The sequence below is a fragment of the Pteropus alecto genome, unplaced genomic scaffold (assembly GCF_000325575.1).
Source record: "Pteropus alecto unplaced genomic scaffold, ASM32557v1 scaffold21, whole genome shotgun sequence".
NCBI lineage: Eukaryota > Metazoa > Chordata > Mammalia > Chiroptera > Pteropodidae > Pteropus > Pteropus alecto.
Genome location: NW_006436282.1, coordinates 8,630,082 through 8,653,876, shown reverse-complemented (window position 1 = coordinate 8,653,876; position 23,795 = coordinate 8,630,082). Strand labels below are relative to the sequence as shown.

The window sequence follows — 23,795 nt, the reverse complement described above, 5'->3', positions numbered from 1 at the left end:
TACATATAGTCATTTGAAATTAGAATTGTCTGGTCTTTGATTAATATTTGGTATTAAACTGAATAACCTCAAATATAAGAAAATATTTTAGAAATATACTTTAGAAAAGGTGTACCTTAATAAAATTAGATATAAAAACATTGTCTAAACTCTTCAGAGTTTATTTTGAGACTCATCCTATGGTATTAACAGCTAGAATAGGTGATGGATAATTGGAATTTAGTGACCTGGTAAATCTGACAGTGAGTTTTGTAACTGAAAATGTACATTATAAATAATGTTCACATTATTTTGTTGTTGTTGTTCACTAAATATGAAAAACTAAGATACCATGGACTTGCTTTTCAAATTCTTAGGCTACAAAATAAGGGTTAACAGACTTAAACTTTCAAGAGATAATTAAATATGTATATTTTACATAGCAAGTACATAAACAGTACAGGAAGGCTGAAAATCTAAATTGATTCACATATTTTTTTAGCCAGCTTTATTAATCCATCGTGGATCTATTGGTTCATAGTATACACCATGATTTCATATCAATAAAGGGTAAAATAAAGATCCTCCCAAGAAGCAGTTTTCAGTGCCAGTCACACTTGAGCAGAAACAAACTACTGCATATGTTACCCGCTGTCCAAGTTTTCACACACCTAATTAAAAGCTTCAGAAAAAGTGGAAATACATTAAAACTCAAACACTGTTCTCCTAGTGCCTCAAGTAGTTTATTGGTAGTTATTATTCACATTTCTAGAAATATAAACATTCTAAGTGACTGTCACTAGTGCAGATACATTTAACATATAAAAGCTCCACAGGAAGCTACTTCATTTTGTGTGTAACAAGAATCAAGATTCCAAAACTCAACTGTGCCACTAAAAAATAAAAAAAATTTAAATTAAAAAACCCAAATAAAAATAAAATCTTTCCAGCAAAGTGCTTTTCCTTTGGTTATCTTCAGCACAAATAGCTGTTGGCTTTACACATAGAAATGATGTTGACTTGTTTATATAATACTGGAAGTTAGTTACGTCTTTGCCTGTAGATAAGAATTAAATAAAGGTTTTTCCTCCTTTTAATTTAGAGAGATTTCTGGATTCCAATGTAAACAGCACCAGTGAATTTCCATAAAACATAGCTTTGCTACTTTCCTCTTAATTTTATATAGTCGTAACTCTTTTCTCAGTACTGTATCATTTCTTCCTACCTTATAATCAGGACTGGACTGCTTGTGCAACACTGTTCAATTTATAAACAAAATATTAAAGCTCAGAGCACAATTTCTCTCATACATTTTCACTTCAGTGTATCAGATGTTGTTTATAAACCTTTTGCTCCTCTCAAAACACTACAAAAATATATAAAAAACTACATCTGTGTTCAGCCAGCAAATATTAATAAAACATTTTACAACTGGAATACTTTAGAGACCAGGTATTGTAATTACATCCTCTTGTCTGAATTCATCAATTGCTTCCTTCATAAATCCATACATATATTCTAAGCATACGAATTTATGATTAGTCTACATGACCAAATTTACCACATGTAAGTTATTTCAGATTCTCCAAGTGAAAGAGTTTGAAACGACAAATTATTTCTATAGCAGCCCTAAATCCCAAAAAAGGTGTTTTAAACCTGTGTAGAAAGACGCATAGCTATTTCTAAAAAGTAGAACACTACACACCAAAACATGCTATTGGGAAAACTGATCCATGCACTTGAATATGCCCCAAATATCTTATCTTTATTATTTTAAGTTAAACCAATGTAAACATTGTCTAGAATTAAGATATAGTATTACATTATTTGATACCAGAAACTGTCAAAATTCATTTGGCCAAAACTTAAAAAAATCAAACACTTCCTCCTTGTCCCTTACTCATTGGACCAATGTGATCAGTATAACTATATACATATGTATATGTGTGTGTGTATATATATATATATACACATATATAGATATCATAACATTTCCATTCATTAGCATTTTATCTTAACATACAAAGCTTTGTATGCAATTTACTTGTGAAGGCTTCCCCCCTAAAAGATATAAGCACAAAACACTAGGCAGACGTTCTTCAAAGTTTTATTTCACTAACTTCAGGTCAAATTCCCACAACTGTTTTCTGGTCAATTTACTATCCTTGCTTGGCTTCCCAAAATGGTAGTACCAAAAAGATTTGTGGGGTAGGGAGAAGAGACCATTTTAAGAAGCACAGCATTTACTCATCTTCCACAGGGCAACAGAGTTGGGCAGCTGTTCAACAAAACAAAGCTTTAACAGCATCCAGGAGGGAAGGCAGGCAAACCAAGCTGTAGACACTCTTCCATTTGTCAAAATCAGACCAGAGAAAACCTACTCCACATAGATACGAAAGGTATCACCATTCATCTTTTCTTTTTCTGTTGCCGCAACATTTTTCTTCTTTTAATTATCATATCGTGTAGTTTCTCAAGTCCTTCCTTTAGTCCATCTCCTATGATTGCACAGGTAGGCTGCAAATGCCAGGGAGTAGATGAGCTCAGTTCACCCATTGCTAACAATTTCTCAATTTCTGAAAGAGACAATGAGTTCCTCAGGTCTTGTTTGTTAGCAACTATAAGTACAGGGACTCCTTGATTTTCTGATATCCTGGTTATTTTGTGAAGTTCAGTTTTGGCTTCTTCCATCCTTTCAACATCAACAGAGTCCACAACAAACACAATGCCATCTGTGCATCTGGTGTATGACTTCCACAGTGGCCTTAATTTCTCCTGACCACCTACATCCCAGAAGTGAAAAGTGACTGTTTTAGAATTTCCCAAGGTTACCTTAATTTTTTCAGTGTTAAATCCTTTGGTAGGTACAGTATTTACAAATTCATTGAACTGCAGCCTGTATAATACAGTTGTCTTTCCAGCACAGTCCAAACCCAGAATAACAATGTGGAAGGACTGAAATGAAGGCAGGCTGGACAGGATAGAAGTCTGGTCTGACAGTCCATTCCCCATTTCCAGTTGCAAATGAGTGTTCCAAACTGAAATATTTTCTTACTGCTTTAGAACTTCTCTTCCTAGGGGATCCAGCTACAAAACTGCTGAGGGGGGAAATGAATAAGTTATTCTTGTGAAATACTGTACCATTTTTCTCTCTTTGTGCTAAAATAAACAACACGAGGAATCCGATAAATAAAACTTGCTTCAGTAAACAGATCAAATGATATATTAAACGCACGCAATCCGAGGCAAACGACAGAATAATCAATGTGACTGAAATTCTTTAACATTCACTAAAATTAACTCCTCTCTACCCCCCTGGGTCCCCAAACCTCAAAGACTTCATTCCGGAGACAGCCCAGTCAAGACTAGTACAGGTCGCAGTAACCGCACAAGTGTCTTGTTTGGCAGAAAACTCCTAACACATAATCCTATCTTGCGGATCTAATTCCACAAACTTAAAAGCATGTCCAAGGTCACTAGTACCCTCCCACCTCCCCCCACATCCCAAAACCACAATGCTCTCACCTCCCGAATTGGAGTCTGGGTCCAAACGAGAAAGCATTGGTGGGCGTTTCTACGCGGTGGGTGGATGCACCCCACGTCCGCTCGGCTTAGCTCTCCACGCAGCTCTGGCGCTTGCTGCACTAGAAACCGTGGATTCAGACTCTGACCACGCCCACTCCTCCTGGCCCACCCATGAGCCCAAATCCCATTGGTCACTCGCGTCAGCCCGTCCGTGCTCCGCCCACCCCCGTGCCCAAACCGGTGAGAGTAACTGCCGCTCCCAGCGCGGCAGAGCTGGGCTCTCCCTGGGTCCACAGGCACCACCTGTTGCCCTCAAGTTAGAAAACAAGGCGCCCGCAGAGGAAGCCGAGCGGCCCCTGCAGGGCAGTGGTAGCCTCGGAGGGTCGGCCAGGTCGCCTGCCCGCTTGCTCCGCCCGCCCGGGCGCACCTGCAGCGCGGCCCACGGACGCCAAGCCATGGCTCTCACATCCGGGGCCCGCGGTCACTGCTGGCGCGTTAACCCTTTGTCCGCTGGCGGGAGGGTGCCCCCTGCGGCTGCACCACCCCTAGGCGTGAATGGTCCGACCTATGGCACCGCGGGGACCCACTGTTCCGCAGCACGATCCCTTCACCTCTCCCCTCCGCACTCGCCCGACCTGTCTCCCTCGACAAGGCGTGGCCACACCAGCCGCCCGCCTCGGTGCAGTTCACCTCACCATGCGTCCCTCGTCCAGATCCCACGTCGCCCACAGTCGCTCGGGAGGCGCGCTGATACCTGCCGGAGGGCATCAGCGAAGCCTGGGCGGTGACAGGGGCCGAGATGCCTTTTGGAGAGACGCGGAGAGGGCACCGCGCGCCAAGCTGCCGTAACGGTGCTGGGCCGACCGCTTCCAGTGCCGCCGCGGCCCCGCCCCCTTCCAGCGCTCGCCCGGGCGCCCGCCTGTGGGGGGCGTGCGGGAGCCGCGTCTCCTAGCAACCACAAAACAAGGTCACGTTTGAACCGACCTAGAGCTGGAGGGTGTCTGGCGAGATCGGGTGGGGTTTCCGGTCTCAGCCCAGGAGCCGTTTCTTTCTGCAGCGGACAGCTAGCTTCGGGCGGGTCCCATCCTGCACCGCTTATCCTCAGGGCACTGTAGGGCTTCCTCGGGGCGATGGCCAGTGACGCAGTTCTGGGATTTCTGAGGACACCGGACGGGCGGTCCCCTTATATAATGGGTGACGTGGGCGTACCTCAGTAGCCGCCCTGAGCTGCCTGTGCCGGACTGGTGTCTATAACGCACTTTCTTTTGCAAAGCAAATAAATGCTCTCTTCCACGTGATCCGAGTAACAGCTCTGTGAGGTGGCGACAGATAGACATGTCCCGATTTTATAGATGTGAAAATACACTGAAAGATTAAATGGCTGTTTCTTACGACCCAAGTAAAATTAGTGGTGGTCCTGGCACTTAATTTTAAAGTCTGCTATTAGTCGTTAAATGCGTAATACCTAACACCTAATTGGCAGTACGAACAATTCTATGTGATTGGGGATAGACTGGTGAGCAAATACAGACACTGACTGCTTTCCTGGAATATTGTAGTCTCACAGGAGAAAAAGAAAGTAACCAAATTTCCACATGAATATATTTATTTACAAAGTGTGATTATTGATCATTTCAGCATCCTGGTGACAAAAGAGAAGAAAGGGAAAGTGTTAATGAAACATCTTTTTGGTAAAGGTTGTAAGAGTTTGGAACTTGGAAGACTCCAAATGGTGTACTTTAAAAAAAATCACTTTTAAAATATGGATTGAAGTTTCCTGAAGAAATTTTCTGATTTTTCTCAAGGTCATTATTGCTAATGATAGTTATATCCTTTATGATTAGCATAGGAACCATACTTGTCCTACCAGATTTTAAGAAATACTGACAAAATCTAAGGACTGAGCACAGTGCATATTTCAGGACAGCCACACTAATTTTGGAAATAAAGCTAGAAGTCTCAAACGGCATATTCTACCAAATTATTTATTGAATCTATTATAAGCTAAGGCTTGCTTGCCTTATTAGCTATAATTGCGGAATCTCATTAGCCATTTATATTAATCAGCAAATAAGTGATAAAGGACTTAATGCAATATCTAGTCTTTTCTTGGAAACTTAACAGGATTTTTTTTTTTTTTTAAATGCCTACAGCACCTGGAATTCTGAGTTGGTCTCCCATCCAAGTACTAACCAGGCCCGACCTGCTTAGCTTCTAGGATTCTTTTTTCTTTTCTAATCTTTACTTTTATCATACACACATATCACTTTTTAAATAAAATCTAGCTACAACACAGGATTTTAAAAATTCAGCTGGAAAAACTTGCACATTCTCATTAAATCAGGAAATAGAGCAAGATTCAATGACAGCCTTCTGTTTACAATAGCTTTGTATCAAGTAGGGGTGCATTTCTGCAGAGACTTCCCAGGAGCAAAAAGGATGAGACAGGAAAATACTAAGAACTTCCAGCCTTGCAGAAGCACCTACATTGAACTGTACTTTAATGTTAGAACCAAGCTTGTAACTAGACCAGGGACTGGCAAATTACAGTCTGTGGGCCAAATGGTTTTTGCATGTTTAAAGGGCTACAACAGCAAAGATAAGAATATGAATTAGAGACCATCTGTGGCCCACAAAAGCTAAAAATATTTGCTCTCTGGCTCATCATAGGAAAATGATACTCCTGCTCTATAAGCAATAACAATCATGAAACTGCAATAACTGATATAAAAAAAATGACAAAATTCATGGAATACTCTGTCGACTTTGTTGTACAATCTTCCTATAGAAGGCCCATTCAAATATTTTATCTAGATGCTATGCTAGGAAAATATTCTTCTTAGGCTATAATTCATAAACTGTGCTGAAAGACGCTCTGGGGTGCCTCAAAAACTCAGGGGATAGTTTAACTTTTTGAGGGAAACGCAGTGCCATCTGTTGGACTTTCTTAAAAACTACAACTATTAAAAGTGTCTGGATCTATCTACTTAAATGGATCCTTGGCATATTTCTTTTGGCCTGAGTCGCCATGAAAAAAAATATTACAGACACTAGGTACTATGAAACTCTGCTTTTAGTTCTGTTTTTCCAAACTTGGCTAATAATGAGAGTCGCCTGGTAGTACCTGTAAAAATATAGATTCGTGGTCACCATTACATACCTGCCAAATCAGAACATCAGGGGGAGGAGCTCGTGATCTGCATTTTTAATAAGTATCCCAGGTAATTAATGATGAGACATTTTGAGAAAATTGGCATGTTTTCCCCTCTTCCAAAAAAAAAAAAGATCTAATTTAAAAAATGGACAAAGGACGAATAGACATTTTTCCAAGCAAGACATAAAAATACCAAGTTACAAGAAAACGTGCTCAATATCACCAATCGTCAGGGAAATGCAAATCAAAACCACAATGAGATATCACTTCGCATCTATTAGAATGGCTATTATCAAAAAGTCCAGAGATATGTGTTGGCAAGGATGTGGAGAAAAAAGAATTTTTGTACACATTGGTGAGACTGCAAATTGGTTCAAGCACTATGGAAAACAGTCTGGGGGTCCCTCAAAAAATAAAAATTGAACTACCATATGATCCAGCAATCTCACTTCTGAGTATATATTCAAAGGAAATGAAATCAGTATCTTGAAGAGATATCTGCACCTCCATGTTTATTGCAGCATAATTTACAATCGCCAAGTCATGGAAATAATCTGTCAATGGATGAATGGATAACGAGGTCATGGTATGTATACATATACACACGTAGATTAAAAAAAAGACAACTCTCATTTGTAAAAACATGAATGAAACTGGAGGTCATTATGCTAAATGAAATAAGTCACAGAAAAACAAATACTATATGATATCACCTATATCTGAATCTTAAAAAGTTGAACTGAGCATCAGAGAGTAGAATGGTAATTGCCAAGCGCTTTTCAAATGGTAATTGCCAAGGGCTTGGGGAAAAGATAATGGAGAGATATTGGTTAAGTCATATGGGTATAAACTTCCAGTTATAAGATGGATAAGTTCTTTCATTTTTTTTTTTATTTTTCAGGTGAGGCAACCCTTGGTTGACCTCACAGATTGCAAGGGCCTTGTTAGCTTATGATCCCTTATTTTTTTATTTTTCATGCCTACAGCACCCGGTCTTCCTAAGTGGTCTCTCATCCAAATACTAACCAGGCCCGACCCTGGTTAGCTTCCAAGATCAGATGGGATCTGGCTTGTTCAGGGTAGCATAGCCATAGATAAGATGAATGAGTTCTGAAGTTCTAATGTACAGCATGGTGACTATGGTTAACAATATCACATTGTTACTTGAAAGTTGCTAAGAGAATAGATAGTAAATGTTATTACCCCCCCCCCACACACACACACAAATGGTAACTATGTGAGATGTTAGATGTTTTAATCAACCTTATTGTGGTAATCATTGCACAATATGTACATATATTAAATCATCATATTGTACACTATAAACTTACACAATGTTATATGTTAATTATAACTCAATAAAGCTGGGATAGAAAGATGTGCTAGAAAAAGGCTTTTCCTGAGTCCAAAATGATTGGAAAAAAACTGGTGCATTTTATGTTTCTGAAATATATGAATGTCATTCATACTCATAGTAATTTATTCATGTCTCATAACCTTATAGTCAGAAAGTTTTTTGAGCTAGACTACATTTCCAATTGCTTCTTAAACTTTTCTGCCCAATACCCAGCATGTTTAAAACTTAATTATCACTTCATTACCAGCCCTGCTGAAACATCGCTCTCCTCTGTTGGTCCCTGGTTTGGTTGGTGGTAATTCATTTAAGAGCCCCAAGTAGAAATCTCAGAGTTATTTTAAAATTCTCCTATGCCCCACTTATGTTTAGCAACCACTGTCTGTTTAATCTGTTTCTTTCTTTGCCTTCCATTTCCTCTACTTACATCTGGTTCTCATGATGTCTCCCTTAAACTAGCGAATTCACCTCCTAACTGATTTTTCAGTTAATGGGCACCCTATGTCTGGCACCAGAATATGTTCTCTTATTTATTACACTCCAGGGATTCCACATTTAGGTTAATTTGCTTTGATCTATTGTGACATAAAGCCAGAGTACAATTTTTAACAAGACTAAAAAAAGGATGTCAGAAGCAAAGTACAACCCAAAATTCACTTAGAATAACTCTTAGATAAGAATTCGCTGGGCCCATAGGTCCAAAACCTTCCTCATAAAATCTAGCTCCACCCAATTTCAAGCCACAGGACAGTTTGTCCCTTCCTCTAGGAGGGCCTTCACGTTCCTCTGGACGCCTAGTCCCAACTGCCTAGAGACCCTGTGATAGAAAGGTGTCATGCCACACCACATGCAAAGCATACTTTCTGTGTCCCTATTTCCTGTTCTTGGACTGCCTCTTCCGGCTTGATAGTCAGAATGTCCAGTACATCGGGGCTCCAATAAGGCTATCATATCAGTACAGATGAATTCTCATTCTTCTCAGTTTTAACTAGCATTGTGTTATATTTTATTTCAATAGTCCAGTTCTGTCTAGTCTTTTTTACATTTCTGTCTTCCATCCTAAACATTCTAATCTTCTCTGTCACAGGTTTTATGTTCTCTTGTTGGAGTGCTCCAGGGCTCAATTTTTAGGTCTTTGCTTTCTCCTTGGGTAATTTCATCCAATATCAGAGCTTTAAAAACCCTTTATTCTCCCAAATTTGTCCCCAACCTGAACCTCTTCCCTGAACTTCGCAACTAAATATAATCAAATCAAACAGCCCCTATACCTTCTCCAGACTAGGCATTTCTCATCCTATACATTGGCAACCCAATTTACCTACTTGCTCAGAGCAAGAACCTAGGAGTTGGCCTCATACAGCACATCTAATCCATCAACAAGTTCTGTAGACACATACATCCAAACCTGACCACTTCTCACCACCCCGCTGCTGTCATTCTAGTTGGTGTCCTTTGTGTCCCTGGTCCTCTCCTATAGTCTCTCTGCTTTTGGGGGGACAGCTCTTCCTCCAGGCTCAACTGTCACCTCCTAAGAGAGGCCTCATCTAAAGTATCTGCCCTGCCCCCACTTCTCTGCCACCACTATCTATCCCTTACTCTGTTTTATTTCTTCTTCCTAGCACTTGTCACTACCTGGTATAATGTATGCCTACCGTGTGCCTTCACTAACTGTCCCCTTTTTCTTTCCCATTGTAAGTTCTAGCAGGCAAGGATAATGTCAGCCTTGTGGGCTGTTCTATCTCCAGTGTCTACTGCAGTGTCTGGCACATAGTAGGAGCTCAGTGAACTTATTGAATGAATGTTTAATATTCTAAGATGACTGCTCAAACAAGAACCCACAGATCTTCACAAAAACAAGTAATGATTTTAGAGGAAAAAGCAAAGAAATGACTTGTACCTATTTATTCTTAAATCCTGTAGAAACAACTTTGAATTCACCTTTATTATAAAATTGAATGCTTAGCTTGTCAGTGCAAAATATCTGTATTACATTTAACCGTTATTTTAGTATTCCTAAACTAATCATCGGGTAATTGCTGTGTTTTCATAACTAATGGCCCCTTTCTCATGGTTTTCTCAACCCCAAGAGCAGGAGGACATAAAGAAGTGTTCAGACTTTCACAACTTTTGAGGCAGAAACTAATTTTAACTTTGAAAATAATAATTTCCTCTACCTTCAAACCATCACGTGTCAAATATTTTAGCTCAAGTTTCAGCCAAGTTTTTCTGTTTTAGGCTTTTCCTTTTTTTTTTTTTTTTTGGTTTTCTTTTTGTTTTCACCCAATATTTCTTCTTTGCTTTATTAGTGGTGGTCATCCTGTGGTGGGCATGGGGAGACAGTTATCAGTGTACTCACGGTTAACACTCTCACACCATTTTCCCTAGATAAGAAGTGAAAAACTTTATTACCGCGAGTTGAGTAGGGAATAGGGAGAAATGCCCCTTTACAGTTTCACAAAATGTGTTCTTATACTTTTCATGTCAAGGGACTGTATATGCTTGGTATAAAATATGTAACAATCACTCTTGAAATGACTGCTCAAAACCACAATGTAATGTTGCAAGTGCTCTTTCTTTTGTCAAGCACAGACTAAAGGGATTAGATGCTAATTTCAAATTCTCTAATCTAAACTAAACATTTGTATAGTTAGTGAGGGAAAGTTAGTTACTACTCAAAATAGAATTGATATCAGAGAACTTTGCGTTGTTTAAATTAAGACAAAACTACATTTTAATAACTAATAAAATAGTACATAGTAGGACCATTGTCCTAAACACTCCCCCATTATTAAAGGATTCCAAACAATTTAAAGTATTATTAAATAAGCTTTGTGAATATATATAAAACAAACAATAGATTAGTTCTGTTTGCAAGGAGCTACCTACTAAATAATTTTATTAGGATAATTTAGAAGGACTATGGCCTAATATCCTAGGGAAAATAATGAGGAAAGAACATTCTATTACATTTTTCTTAAGCTCATTTTATTTATTTGTTTGTTTATTTATTCATTCATTCACTTACTTAAAAATAAATTTCAGAAACACTTATAGACTTTTAGGTTTGTACTGAAACAGAAACTTAGAAACTTAGAAAAGTATAACTTTATCTTTGCCATTTTAAATATGTGCATGTGTGTACGTGTGCATGTGTGTACGTGTGTGTGTGTGTGTGTGTGTGTGATGATGTTAGAGGGGCTGACAAGGGAGGCAGGTGATAACCGGGAAAAAAAGAGCAAGGGTAAGTCAAGTAATTCAATATGACTTACTAATCCTGAAGAAGGAATAACTATGATATAATAGTTGTATGATAGTTAATAATATAATAAACCATTTTTTCATTGTCTTACATTTAGCATTTAAGGGTCGCTAGACTTTGGTTTATTTTAAAATAATAAGTCAGGTAGAATCTTTGCTTCGATTCTCTGAGTTTTCACATATTGATGAAAAATAACATGTTTTATTGGGAACTTTGTTCTTGACAGATGATAATGAAAGATTATTTAATTAAGATAAAAATGACAATAAAATGTCACATGTATTTGAATAGTAGTACATCTCTCAATCTATAAATAATATATTTTAGTTGCCTATGGAGACTATTGCAAAACTTAAATGAGATTTCTGTTGTGATGCAAAAATTATAATCAGTCTAACTCAAAAAAAACTATTAATATGAAGAGCCTTCTACACTTTATTTTAAATTTTCACTCCTTATCTCATTTTACATTTCAGTTTACACTCTGGAAACTGGTTGCTTTCGAGGTGTGCACTGCTCCAATGCTACCATAAGTACAATATCGGTTATTATACTTTGATGTTCAAGTTGCTGAGTATAGAAAAAACTTACAGTTAAAACATAAGTGATGGTTGATAAAATGAAATGTGTACAAAATACCATGGTTAATTCTTTAAGATGATATTTTAATGGTAAGTAGATATAAACTGATTCACAAATAAATAAATCTGTCTCCAACAAACTTAGTGGCAAATTATGATAACAATAATCCAATGTAGGAAGAGATACAGGCTATAGTATAGTGGGGTACACATAATGCTGTGGAAATGTCTGAAGACATGGATTCACTTTCAGGAAGAGTAGGCACACAACCACACATCATGGAAAAAGTATAGTTTTGAAGTTGGGTCCTAAAAGAAGGCTTTAAGCCTTGTGTGCTGGGCAAAGTCAGGGCAAAGAACCAAGTGGGAGAGGGAGCTGCATTCCAGGAAGAAGAAGGAAACAGTGTCAGCAAAGGCACAGAAGGAGAGAACCAGGATGCGTTCCAAGAAAATAAAAATGTATCAACTAAGAAAAACATAAGGTTATGTAAGATGAAGCAAATTCAGAAAGAATTTCACTTTCTTATAGGTTATCAAGTTGTACACTTATGATCTCTGTGCTTTTCTATCTGCATATTATGTTGTTTGTTTGTTTTTTTTTAAAGTAAGAATAAAAATAATTTTATGATGCTGTAAAAGAATGATAGTGGATTGGGGCTGACCTAACTTTTGGATGTAATGGTCATTTGCCAAAAATTACTTACTATGCAAAAGGTCATTCATAACTCTCAGAGAGTAGTTTCAGTAGAGGTGGAAAGGAAACTATTCAGTTAAATGTCAGTGAAAACAAGCATAGTTATTACAAAAAGAAAAAGAGAAAACAAAACAGATTAAGTTTTAGTGTAAAGAAAAAAATAAGAATCTCCATTGTTGATGAAAGAAAGTCCAGCCTAAGAAAAAGTCATACAAGAATTTATTTGAGCCAAACTGATGACAATTGCCAGGAAGCAAAATCTCAACAGACCGAGAAAACACTGCAGAGAATGGTAGTTTTTCAGCTTATTTTATACATTGAATCAAAGGAAGAGACATAAGGAGAGTTACATGAAATCCATTGGTGATAGATTAAGGGAGCAGAAGAAAGCAAAGCTGGGAAATCTTTGGGTTTGGATAAAAAGTAAAATGGAGAGACACATACTTCTTTTACATTGGTGCGTATAGAATAGTTAACATTTACAGCAAATAGAGATGGCGAGTGGGCAACAAGATAACAACGGGATCTTGTGCTCTGGTGCTGGCGGTTGTGTCTTTGAGGAGTCTGGAGAAGAAAATTACTCTGACATTTCAAAGGTACGTCATCCTAGATGCACAAAGACAATAGACAATTTCAAAGGACAAGATTGACCTTTGTCAAGGAAGCTACAGGCCTAAGATGTGACTACTCATCACGACCTACTTTAAATTAGGAATTTTTATGTTCAGATCATCCAGTGTAGTTACTTTCAGTCTCTGAGTTTGTAAGGCCCATATGAGGGCTCCCCTGAGCTTGCCAGGTTAGCATGTGGCCCATTTTTTGTCCACAGCATAAATTCTACTCTTTCTATCAGAAAGCAAAATTAATATTTCAGCAAAATGCACCATGTTTACACTATAGATTTGCATACCTCTAAAATACCTCTGTGTATCCCTGAAATTACAATACTCCACTTCATAGACCTTTGATTACTGGTTTTTGGCTTGCTTTCTAACCTCATCTGCCACCATTCTTTCATTCCCAATCCCCCATGAGCATTCCTGTGCTCCATCTACATGGAATTACTTCTTCTTCTCCAGGTATACCATGCTAATGCATGCCTCTCTGTCTATGTAGAGCCACTATCCAGGTCAAGAAAGAGAACATGTTCACCTGCTTTTAAGGATTCCTTGCTCTGGCCAGGCACTCTACAGTGTGTGGATTCTGAAACTAACTGGGTATGAGGAACTGACCTTAAGGAGTTAGAGATGGTGGAGTCTAAGTCCCTTACCAAGATAGGCAGTCAGGCACTACCCTCTTAAGGTCTTTGTTTATTTATTTATTTTTTTTCCTGAATTTGCCTCATGTCACACAACCTTATGTTTGTTTCTGTTAGTTAATAAAAGTCTCTCCTAATCCTGTATTCCTAGCATGGTGGACTTACTCCAGGTGTAGGAAGGTCTGTTTATATGTGTTTGGGCTGTGATGAGAGGTTACAAGGGTGGTACTAGATGATCTAGATGATCAGTATGTGAGGTCACCTTGACTGACAGTTGGCTGCCATATAACCCTTTGCCTACTGTGCATGCGCTTAGAAATCAGTCTGTTATAATTAGATTTATGAATGTCTGGGTATATGATATTATAATGAAAGTACAATGAGGCTGAGGTTACAGGCAGGTTAGGGTAGTACCTTCTGCACACATGTCTGTGGCTGGTTTAAGCCAGCAGCTTTTATGGCCTTTGTGCCTTAGGATGTAGTAGTAATTCATAACCATAAAATGGGTGTTTTAAGGAGGTCCTTATGGGAGTTTTCTATGGTTACGGAGTGGGACCTTCACTCCTGACACTCTTGATTACCTAACTACCTAACAACTCCACGTAAGAGCTCTACCTACAACCATATTCTGACTTGCTTTAGGATGCGGAGTGCAAGGCAGGAAAGAAGGTTTGTTCAAAAAGTTTCCACTGTAACAGATTAGGGTAGTGAAAAAATATGGAAGATCAATATGTCCTTGTTTTGAAAGTATACTTCCTGTTTTTAGCACAGTAATCCCTCAGTATGTTTTATTTATCAGGAGGATATGATATTTCGGGATTAGTAACTATCGGTCTGAAATGTATTGCGAGTTGGCAACAAATTTATAATGTTCTCAATTCAAAAGGATTTTATGGTCTTAAGACATACCTAAATGTAGTTTCAAAATAGGGGAATGAAATAAGTTTAAAGTTTAACACACAGAAATAACTAGTGTTGGGAGACAGCCCTACTATCTTCTATTTAAAGATAAATAATAGAAAATAGAGGTTTTATTAATGCCCCAAGTGATCATTATATATTAAACCAATGGGTCTTTATATTTTCTTTAGAACAGCAACTCTCTGTGATACAAATTCGAAGTAGGCCCGATGTCTTATTAAACTTAGAGGCAATATGCTTCTTCAGGAATCTAAAAATTAAATCAATCTAATATTCAGACTGAGAAATCACTTCTGTTTTAAATCATATTTTAAAACATTGAATAGAAATGTATACTAAGCCACGTTCTCAAATATTTCTATAATTCTGAAATGAAACTTGTCTCCAAGTTGTCCTAAACACTAAGTATATAGTAAGGCAACATTGTTTCAGGAAAATTCTGAGATATTTAGAAAGCTGTGTTGAATTATTACAAAGATAAGTATTATTAAATTTGAAATCCTGCTCTACATAAAATAGTTTGTGACATAGACCATACAATAGAACTCAGTCCTACCATTTTAGTCTCACATTTGGAAAAAATTTTATTTCATTCTAAAACAAATGTATAAAATATAAATGATCCACCAGAATACCTTAGGATGATTATAGATATGTGTATGTGTGTGTGTGTGTGTATGTGTCTGTGTGTGAAAATCTGGCCATAGCAATAGCTTAGGTGCTAAACTATCAGTAAAAGAAGAAGAATTTTAAGTGTAATGTTTATATCTAACAGAAATATAGTGTCTTGTATCTAAGAGTAAATTTACAATTATTTCATAGTTCTGTTTATTTACAACTATAAATGGTAATCATAAATAACAAGTATTAGTGAGGATGTGGAGATTAGGGAACCCTTGTGAACTGTTAGTAGGAATGTAAATTGGTGCAGCCACTATGGAAAACAGTATGGAGATGCCTCAAAAAATTAAAAATAGAACTACCATACAATCCAGGAATTCTACTTCTGGGTATTTACAAAACAACAACAACAACAACAACAAACAACTAAAATAATAACTTGAAAAGATATATACACCTCCAAGATCATTGCAATATTATTTACAATAGCCAAGATATGAAAATAACCTAAGTGCTCATCGATGGATAAATGAATAAAGAAATTGTGGTGTATATATTCAATGGAATATTATTCAGCCAAAAAAAAGTAAAATCTTACCATTTGCAACAACATGGTTGAACCTCGAGGGCATTATGCTAAGTAAAATAAATCAGAGAATGACAAATAACATATGATTTTGCTTATATGTGGAATCTAAAAACAACAATCACAACAACCCCTCCCTCCTAATGAATAAAGAAATTGTGGTGTATATATTCAATGGAATATTATTCAGCCAAAAAAAAGTAAAATCTTACCATTTGCAACAACATGGTTGAACCTCGAGGGCATTATGCTAAGTAAAATAAATCAGAGAATGACAAATAACATATGATTTTGCTTATATGTGGAATCTAAAAACAACAATCACAACAACCCCCCCCCCCTCCCAAAAAAAAAAAAAGGCATCAAGCTCATAGACAGAAGACAGATTGGTGGTTGCCAGAGGTAGGGGTTGGAGGGGGGTGGAAGAAATGCATAAAGGGAGTCAAAAGGTTTTAAAAACTGATAAAAATATCTGAAAAATATTAAGAATTTTGTATATTCTATTAAAAAAAGAAATTATAAATGATGGACAGGTTAATATTTTCTACTTTCTGTCACTAAATGAACTTTCCATTATTTAGTTGGAGGTTAAAGGTGGGCTTTGGATTTGTCTGTAATGCAGAAATGAGAGGTAGGCTGTAATTGGATATTCTAAAGTACATATACAACTTGTAAACTTATAAAGTACAATCGCACGTAATAAAGCAAAAAAAATATTTTCCCTCCTTTGGAGAAATGGCTATTAAAATCAGGCTTCTAAAACTGAAATATCTTTTATATTTTGGATCTTAAACTATAACTTTCTAGCAATTTAAAATTTTCGATTTTTAAAATTTTACTCAAATATTAAGAAATATATTATTGAATATGATGTTAAAAGTTTTATGAATTCCAAGAATATAAAAATACTTTGATATTGAAAATTATATGTAACTGCTGATGGGAATACAAATGGTGCAGCTGCCTTGGAAAACCGTCTGGAAGTTAAACATTGAATTTTCAAACAAGCAGCAAATCCATTCCTAGGTATACACCCAAGAGAAAGGAAAACATGTTCACAAAAAAATGTGTATGTGAATGTTCACAGCAGCATTATTCATAATAGCCAAAGAGTGGAAACAACCCAAATGTACATCAAATGATGAATGGATAAACAAAACGTGGTGAATCCATACAAAGGAATGTTATTTGGCAATAAGAATAAGTGAAATACTGATGCATACTGTAGCATGGATAAAACTTGAAAACATTATGCTAAGTGAAAGAAGTGAGTCTCAAGGGACAAAATACTATATGATTCCATTTACATAAAATGTCCAGTACAGGCAAATCTACAAGACAGAAAATATGTCAGTGCTTGCCTAGGGCTAGCAAGGGGGAGAGTTGGGGAAAAATGAGAAGTGACTACTGATGAGTATGGGCTTTCTTTTTGGGGTGATAAAAATGTCCTAAATTGATTTTGATAATGGAACTGTGACTATACCCAAAATCATTGAATTGGTTAAAAAAAAGTGGAGGGGGCAATACTAAACACTCAAAAACTAATCAGTTTGTACAGTAAATCACATTTCTTTTAAGAAGATTCACACACTTGACCAGGTATGGGATATTTAAATCCAGAACATTTATATAGGTAAAAAAAAAAAAAAAAATTATTTGCAATACTCCAGCTCTTTGGGGTAGATTTATAGGCTGTTATTCATGTTGTGTTCAGAACTAACATTCTGACCAAAGTCACTACAGTTCTGTTACTTCAAAGGGAAACTATCATCAGGCTTTAATAGATCTCCCTGAGATTTTGTATCAAAATACCGGTCATCTGAAGAGTGACAGTTTGACAAGCAAATAATTAGCATGGACTAGCTAACTATCTCTAGTTACAAATGTAAGACTTCACAAACAATAGAATGCATTCAAAAGGTTCAGTTAAGAATTATGTCCACTATGTGTTTTTATCTCACAGATAATCCATTCCAAATAAAATATAAAAATTGTACTGCTGCAACATCAAAGAAGAGGACTAAACAAAGATTAATCAAAGGTATTTGGCAAACTAGCATATGGAGACACAAATCTCAGTTTTGGCAGTCGTATTGTATACATTCTAATCCAAACTGAACATTCAGATTCCTAACCAAGCTGAACCCTCACATGACTGGTAAAACTTTGGCATAAACACAGACAGTGCTTCGTATATGAATTCCTTTGGCAGCCTGATATTTACGTCTTGGAAATTAAACATGCATTTATGCAAAGACAGAGAATATCAGTATATGTGCACCATATTTATAGACTGCCTTCTTGCCAGCACTGTACTAGGCTCTGGGGAAATAAAATGCATGACGATAACTATTTATAAAACAAAAATGCAAAAGAAATACAATATGTTCTTTAAGCATCGTTATAATGGATCTTACCGCATATTATTTTCCTTCATGATGTTAGTCCTAAACATACTAAATTATTTAATCAAATACACAGAACACTAAAATTTAAATTTGCTTTGTTTTACCCTTATGCTTCTTCTATACCCATAACTTTAGGTGACTTAAAAGGGATCAGAACACCAGACTTCTCTTTTTCCACCATGAGGAGCTGTGACAACAAATCATTTCATGCCTGGAAGAGAGAAACTATTGGTTTTCTTAGATTTTTGAGATAACTGAAATTATCTGCTACAGCAACCTGGGGGACTCTTCTGACATCATGGAACTTTTTGCATTATCCATTAATGTTCTGGAACCACAGCCCTCAGTGAGGTCAGAATTAGAGGTGACTACTTAGAAAGATCATGTTTTCTTTCAAGAGACTTTTAGCTCCTACATTTTGGTCTGCATGTAGCAGTCAGGGTTCTTAGCTGCCAACTGATAAAATCAATTCTAGTTATTTAAGCAGAAAGAGAACGCATAAGAATGTTAGGTAGCTCTGCAGGAGGGTCAGAGAGTCTGGCTTAGTATCTGCACAGCCAAGAACCATGCCAGACTTCTTTCAAGAGTTTCCTGTACCAGCTCTATTATCTCACTTCACAGTCTCTCTTTAGCCCCCGAGACGCACTGTAACTGCCCTTCACAGAAGCCACCAAAGACTGTTAGAGCTGAAGCTACAGATAGTTCTTGGATTTTCTCTTCCTCGATCACTCAGCAGTTTTGAGAGTGTTGATACCTCTTTTCTCTGGACTTCTCTGATACCCTGTTCTTTCCCTCCTCTCCCTCCTTCTTTGGTCTCTTCTCAGTCTCCTTGGAAGGCTTTTTTATTTTCCCTACTGTCTATCTCTTAAATGTTACCATTTCCCAGCCTTTGTCCTTTGCTTTATTTTTTCTCTCTCTACACATCCCCTTAGGCTCCCACATTACCCCTCATGATTCCAAAAATCATTTAAATGACAATGACTCCCAAATCCATATTCTCTACCTAGAGATATCACCTAATCTCAGACCCAGGTTTCCAGCACTTTAACTCACGTAGTCTCAGTGACATCCCAAAGGCATCACAAACTCAGAACACTCAAATCCGGACTTGTAATTCCTCCCTCAAAGCCTGCCTGTTTCCACATCTTGTTTTCCTCATGAAATGACAACACCATTCTCCCAGCTCTCTGAGCCAGACACTTCCATCACCCTTCACTGGTCTATCTTTTTCACCTTTTATATCCAATCATCTGCAAAGTTCTTCCTACCGATTTATCACTTCAGTATCACTCTGTTCACTCTTCTCTTCATCTCTGAAGCTACTATTCTAGTTTATGCCATTATTATCTCATTACTATCCCAGCTTCAGAGATTCTCCTGCTTCCATTCTTACTCCTTCCAGTTTATTCTCTACATTGCAACCAAGATGAACTATTTGTTATACAAATTTGGCTACTGGCTTCTTTACCTAAAATCTTTTTCCTGGTATCCCATGGTCTCCAAAGATAAAGTCTAAAGTCTTAACATGTTTTAAGGTCTTTCACTGACCTTGCCTCTGCTTGCCTTTTAGCCTTAATCTTCACACACACTGTACCAGTCATATGCACTGCATCTGTTAGAGGTTACATCCAGCCACATGTAAGTAGTGACTTGAATAACTGAATGGTGTGTGTGTGTGTGTGTGTGTGTGTGTGTGTGTGTGTGTGTGTGTGACATTATTATCATTATTTAACATATTAAGAAATCCAGGGGTGGACAGTTCAGGGCTGGAACACAAGCTCCATAATATCATAAACCTCTCAAGCTCTTCATCTTGTCCTGTGCTACTACTTAGAGCCTGTGGCTTTCCTCACTAGGGATATACTTCATGGTTACAAGATGGCTGTTCCATCTCTAGCAATACAGCCACATTCCAGATAAGAGAGGAAATAGGAAACAACAGGAAAGAAGAGATAACACCCATATCAGGAAAGCTAAACCTACTCATAAATCACCTAAACATGTGCTTATGTCTCATCTGCCAAACGGCCCATACCTATAAGTCAGTTGGGGAAACATAGTTTTTGTTTGTTTGTTTCTGTGTTTCTTTTAACCTGAATGTTTTGCTCTTTTGAACAAAATCAAAGTCCTACTTGTAACATAGAAATAAAAATTACATATTGACTCAAAAAGTGGCATTTACCACAGGAACTGTCTCTGAATTCCTGAAATGTGAAACATTCACCAGCAAGTCCTTTTGCCATTGCTTCTGCTGCTTTCTTTGTCCAGAATATTTTCCAAACTCTTATTTGCCTGTCTAATTACTATTTATTTTTCAGGTCTAGCTTAAATGTCATATCTTTTAGAATGTCTTTTTTGAGCCACTCCTATCCCATCCTCCCTCAAATTCCAAACTGACCTTTCTGTATACTCTCAGCCAGACCGGCTTTTTAAAATGTGATATAATTCTCTCTTAAATTCTCAGACTCTCCCAATAGACTGCATCTGTTTTGCTTACTGCTGCATGTTCATAGCACATGTATATAAGCACTCAGTATAAGTTGTTGGATGAATATGAAATAAACATGAATATGATAAATTGAAAAAAATGTATGTTACATATGTTATAATACATATTATATATATTCAACACTGTACTGGAAAAGAAATATGGGATGAATCATATAGGGTGAATCAATTTTGCTTATAATTAATAATATATCTCTCTTTTCGCCCTCGTCATGTTATTGGCATTATACTTCCCTAAGAGACTGGCTTATTTTTCTCAGATGTAGCATCATTAAGATGTTAGCCCATCTCTAACAGATTGATGAGATTCAATAGAACTAGTTACTGTGAAGAAATGAATGACTACTATAAGGATTAGAATTAAAGCATAAATCAGGTAATGAATCAAAGGAGAGATTCTATCATTTCTCTCACCTCGGTAATGAAAGCTTTCTAATTAGAACAAAACAGTTTTATTTCCAACATAAACTCTCAAATATTATTATACATTCTCTTGCATTTTCCAGTGTCTTAGAACTTAGTAAAACTAAATAAATATTGGTTGAATGAAATACGGTCCAGGAAAGTAACTGATTGTGCCATTATTCTGCATATCAAGAGAGAAATGGTGGAGACTGATAAAACTTAGCTAAGAAATTCTTGCCTAGGGATTTTTATGTTGAATTCTGCAGAAAGCTAATACTCCTTGTAGGCCTAATTTTTTCTCAGCACAGAATTCCGTAGTTTTTGCTAATCATTTTTTTATGACATGTACTGATGATTTAACATAGAAATCCTCACTCTTAGCTAAACATGGCCTTAAAATCTAGATAAATTATTTATGAATTAATGCTTTCTGAAAATGTAAGAAAAATTGAAATATAAGAAAATGAAAGGTGGCAAGAAGAGTAACGCTAAGAGCAGGAATTGAGCTGGAAGCTGAGGACAGGGAGGGTGGGAAGAGAATAAGAAAACTTAGGAAAAATAAGCAGCTTCTGTGATGAGGAAAAGATTTGGAGGAAGGTTTGCTCTATGTTCTAAAATATTAATCCCCATTTGTTGCCTTCTCAAGAAAATGTCAGTAAACACTGGAACTACTTCAGATGCTCTCTGGAACTGGGTCTCTGTTTCTTTAGGATGCATGAGCTTGCTGAGATCAGTGGTGTGGTAGGGAGCATTTAAATTAGGTCATTTTTTTATAATCAGAAAATAAAGGTAATTTTTCTTCAAAAAAACAATGTTGTGTGTGTGTGTGTGTGTGTGTGTACACCAGGATATTCATAATATCTTGTATTCAGAGGCAGCTACAAATGTTCAAAAAAAGATTCATTTACTTCTGTCCTGAGAAACATCGTGATCCGCCCAGGCTTACACCATCAGGACCTACGGTTCCAGTCGGACAACAGATGTTTTCTCCTAGTCTTGAGAACCTCTCTCCCTGCATGATTTGCTTGAGAAACTCACCCAAGAAATATTACTCCCTCACCTAAAAATATAAAGTACATGTCAAACATGGCATCTGGGATCTCTAGCATTAATCCAGTTACAATCGACTGTAGCCTGGAGCAGCTGCAGACAATCCAGAAACCCCTCTTTCTTTTGCCCCAGAACCTACAGATTTTAGCATTGCATGTGTACCATATTGTACATATGGGGCACCTACCAAAACAACAGTATTGTGGAACCCTTTGGAACCCCAGCAGCCAATTTACCAGGGAGTAATAGATGGGGCCCCAACATGGAAATACCTCTGCTCTGAAAACTTTGCTTTTGTTCATTCCCATTTGATACTGAGTGAGTGGGGCTATTGTGAGCATCAAATACATGCAGCAGTCTGTGTATCTAGAAACTCCAAAACTGCATGTAGAAAACTCTGTGTGAAGTGAAGGACTGTATATTTTACATGGGGCAGTCTATGGAATTTATCACAGTGCCATTACGCTTCTAATTTTTAAAGGTGGTGTTTAAATACAGTCAAGTCTTCATTTATCTGCCCATTGTTTACCATCTGTAGAGAAGTAGATTCAATCCATAGACAAATGGGTGATCAAATGTGCTCTGAGAAAGCATATCAGCAGTGTCATTGCCTATGTTCAACCCATCGAATTATAAAATACAGCAGCTCCACTCGGAACATGTTACACTCTGTAGCAATTATAATTTTTATTTCTCAGACTCTCTCAGTTCTCCTGAGACAATCTATCTAAAAGAAATAGAAGGATAGATATAAATACCACCAGTGTCCTTCCCACAGGCAAAAGGTAGGGAGCAGCACTGAGCTAGAGAGATATCAGACAAATGAGTCTTGGCATCACCTTTCATCATGGTTACTTTCCAAGCACCTGACCCCTCTAAAATGATGGAGACAATCAACCTTACTTCAGTTGCCTCCCTTCTTTGTTTCGTCTTATCCCCTGAACTCTATCTGCCATGAGCTCCACTATGCACACCAAAAATTTAAAATGTTTTCCAGAAGGTATGGTGATACTGACAACTCCATACTCAGCTGCTCTTTCCAGCTCTTGGAAAGCGAATGAGTCAGGAGAAATTTCCACCTCCATAGCATCTTTGGTGGGTAGATGCTCCACCAAAAAGTCGTTCACATGCATCTCCTCCTCTGAACAGTCTGTGGAGTTAAGGGCCATCTCCTGTCATTCTCACTCCATTCTCACTCCTTTTCCTCTCATAAGTTCCCTGGGAAGAAAGATCTGAAAAAATATATTCCAGCTATAGATATAGCACAAGCTAATGCCAATATCAGATAATTAGAAAAACAAAAGTTAGCTTGTTCTTGTTTACTGTTTACCTAGGAGTTGGCATTAGCCAAAATGATTTGGATAACATCAATATTAATCTTAATTAATTATTAAAGCCTTAGACTGAGTCTGTAAATTTTCAGAAACAAGATTTTGATTCAGTGCTGTTTCCAAGCAGTGCAGAAATAATTGACAAGCATTTTACAATTAAG

The 23,795-nt window shown here is 37.3% G+C and overlaps 1 protein-coding gene and 1 pseudogene across 6 annotated transcripts; both read right to left on the bottom strand.

Moving 5' to 3' along the window:
• Positions 1 to 2,070: 2,070 nt before the first annotated feature.
• On the bottom strand, positions 2,071 to 4,405 carry ARL4A (ADP ribosylation factor like GTPase 4A). 6 transcript variants are annotated; one of them, XM_025046943.1, is made up of 3 exons: positions 4,195 to 4,405; positions 3,505 to 3,618; positions 2,071 to 3,077 (listed from the first exon to the last, which is right to left on the bottom strand). In XM_025046943.1, the coding sequence occupies exon 3, from the start codon at positions 2,989 to 2,991 to the stop codon at positions 2,389 to 2,391; it is 603 nt and encodes a 200-aa protein (XP_024902711.1). In that variant the 5' UTR covers positions 2,992 to 3,077; positions 3,505 to 3,618; positions 4,195 to 4,405; the 3' UTR covers positions 2,071 to 2,388. The 6 variants fall into 6 exon arrangements, with proteins under 6 accessions (XP_024902711.1, XP_015444880.1, XP_006912015.1 ...); XM_015589394.2 differs by having other exon boundaries at positions 3,505 to 3,623; positions 4,200 to 4,405; XM_006911953.3 differs by having other exon boundaries at positions 4,200 to 4,405.
• Positions 4,406 to 7,635: 3,230 nt separating this feature from the next.
• LOC112479901 lies at positions 7,636 to 7,754 on the bottom strand (annotated as a pseudogene).
• Between the last annotated feature and the right edge of the window lie 16,041 nt (positions 7,755 to 23,795).

Coding starts and splice junctions, on each gene's coding strand:
- ARL4A (XM_025046943.1), bottom strand. CDS start 2,991: ATGGGGAATGGACTGTCAGACCAGACTTCTATCCTGTCCAGCCTGCCT.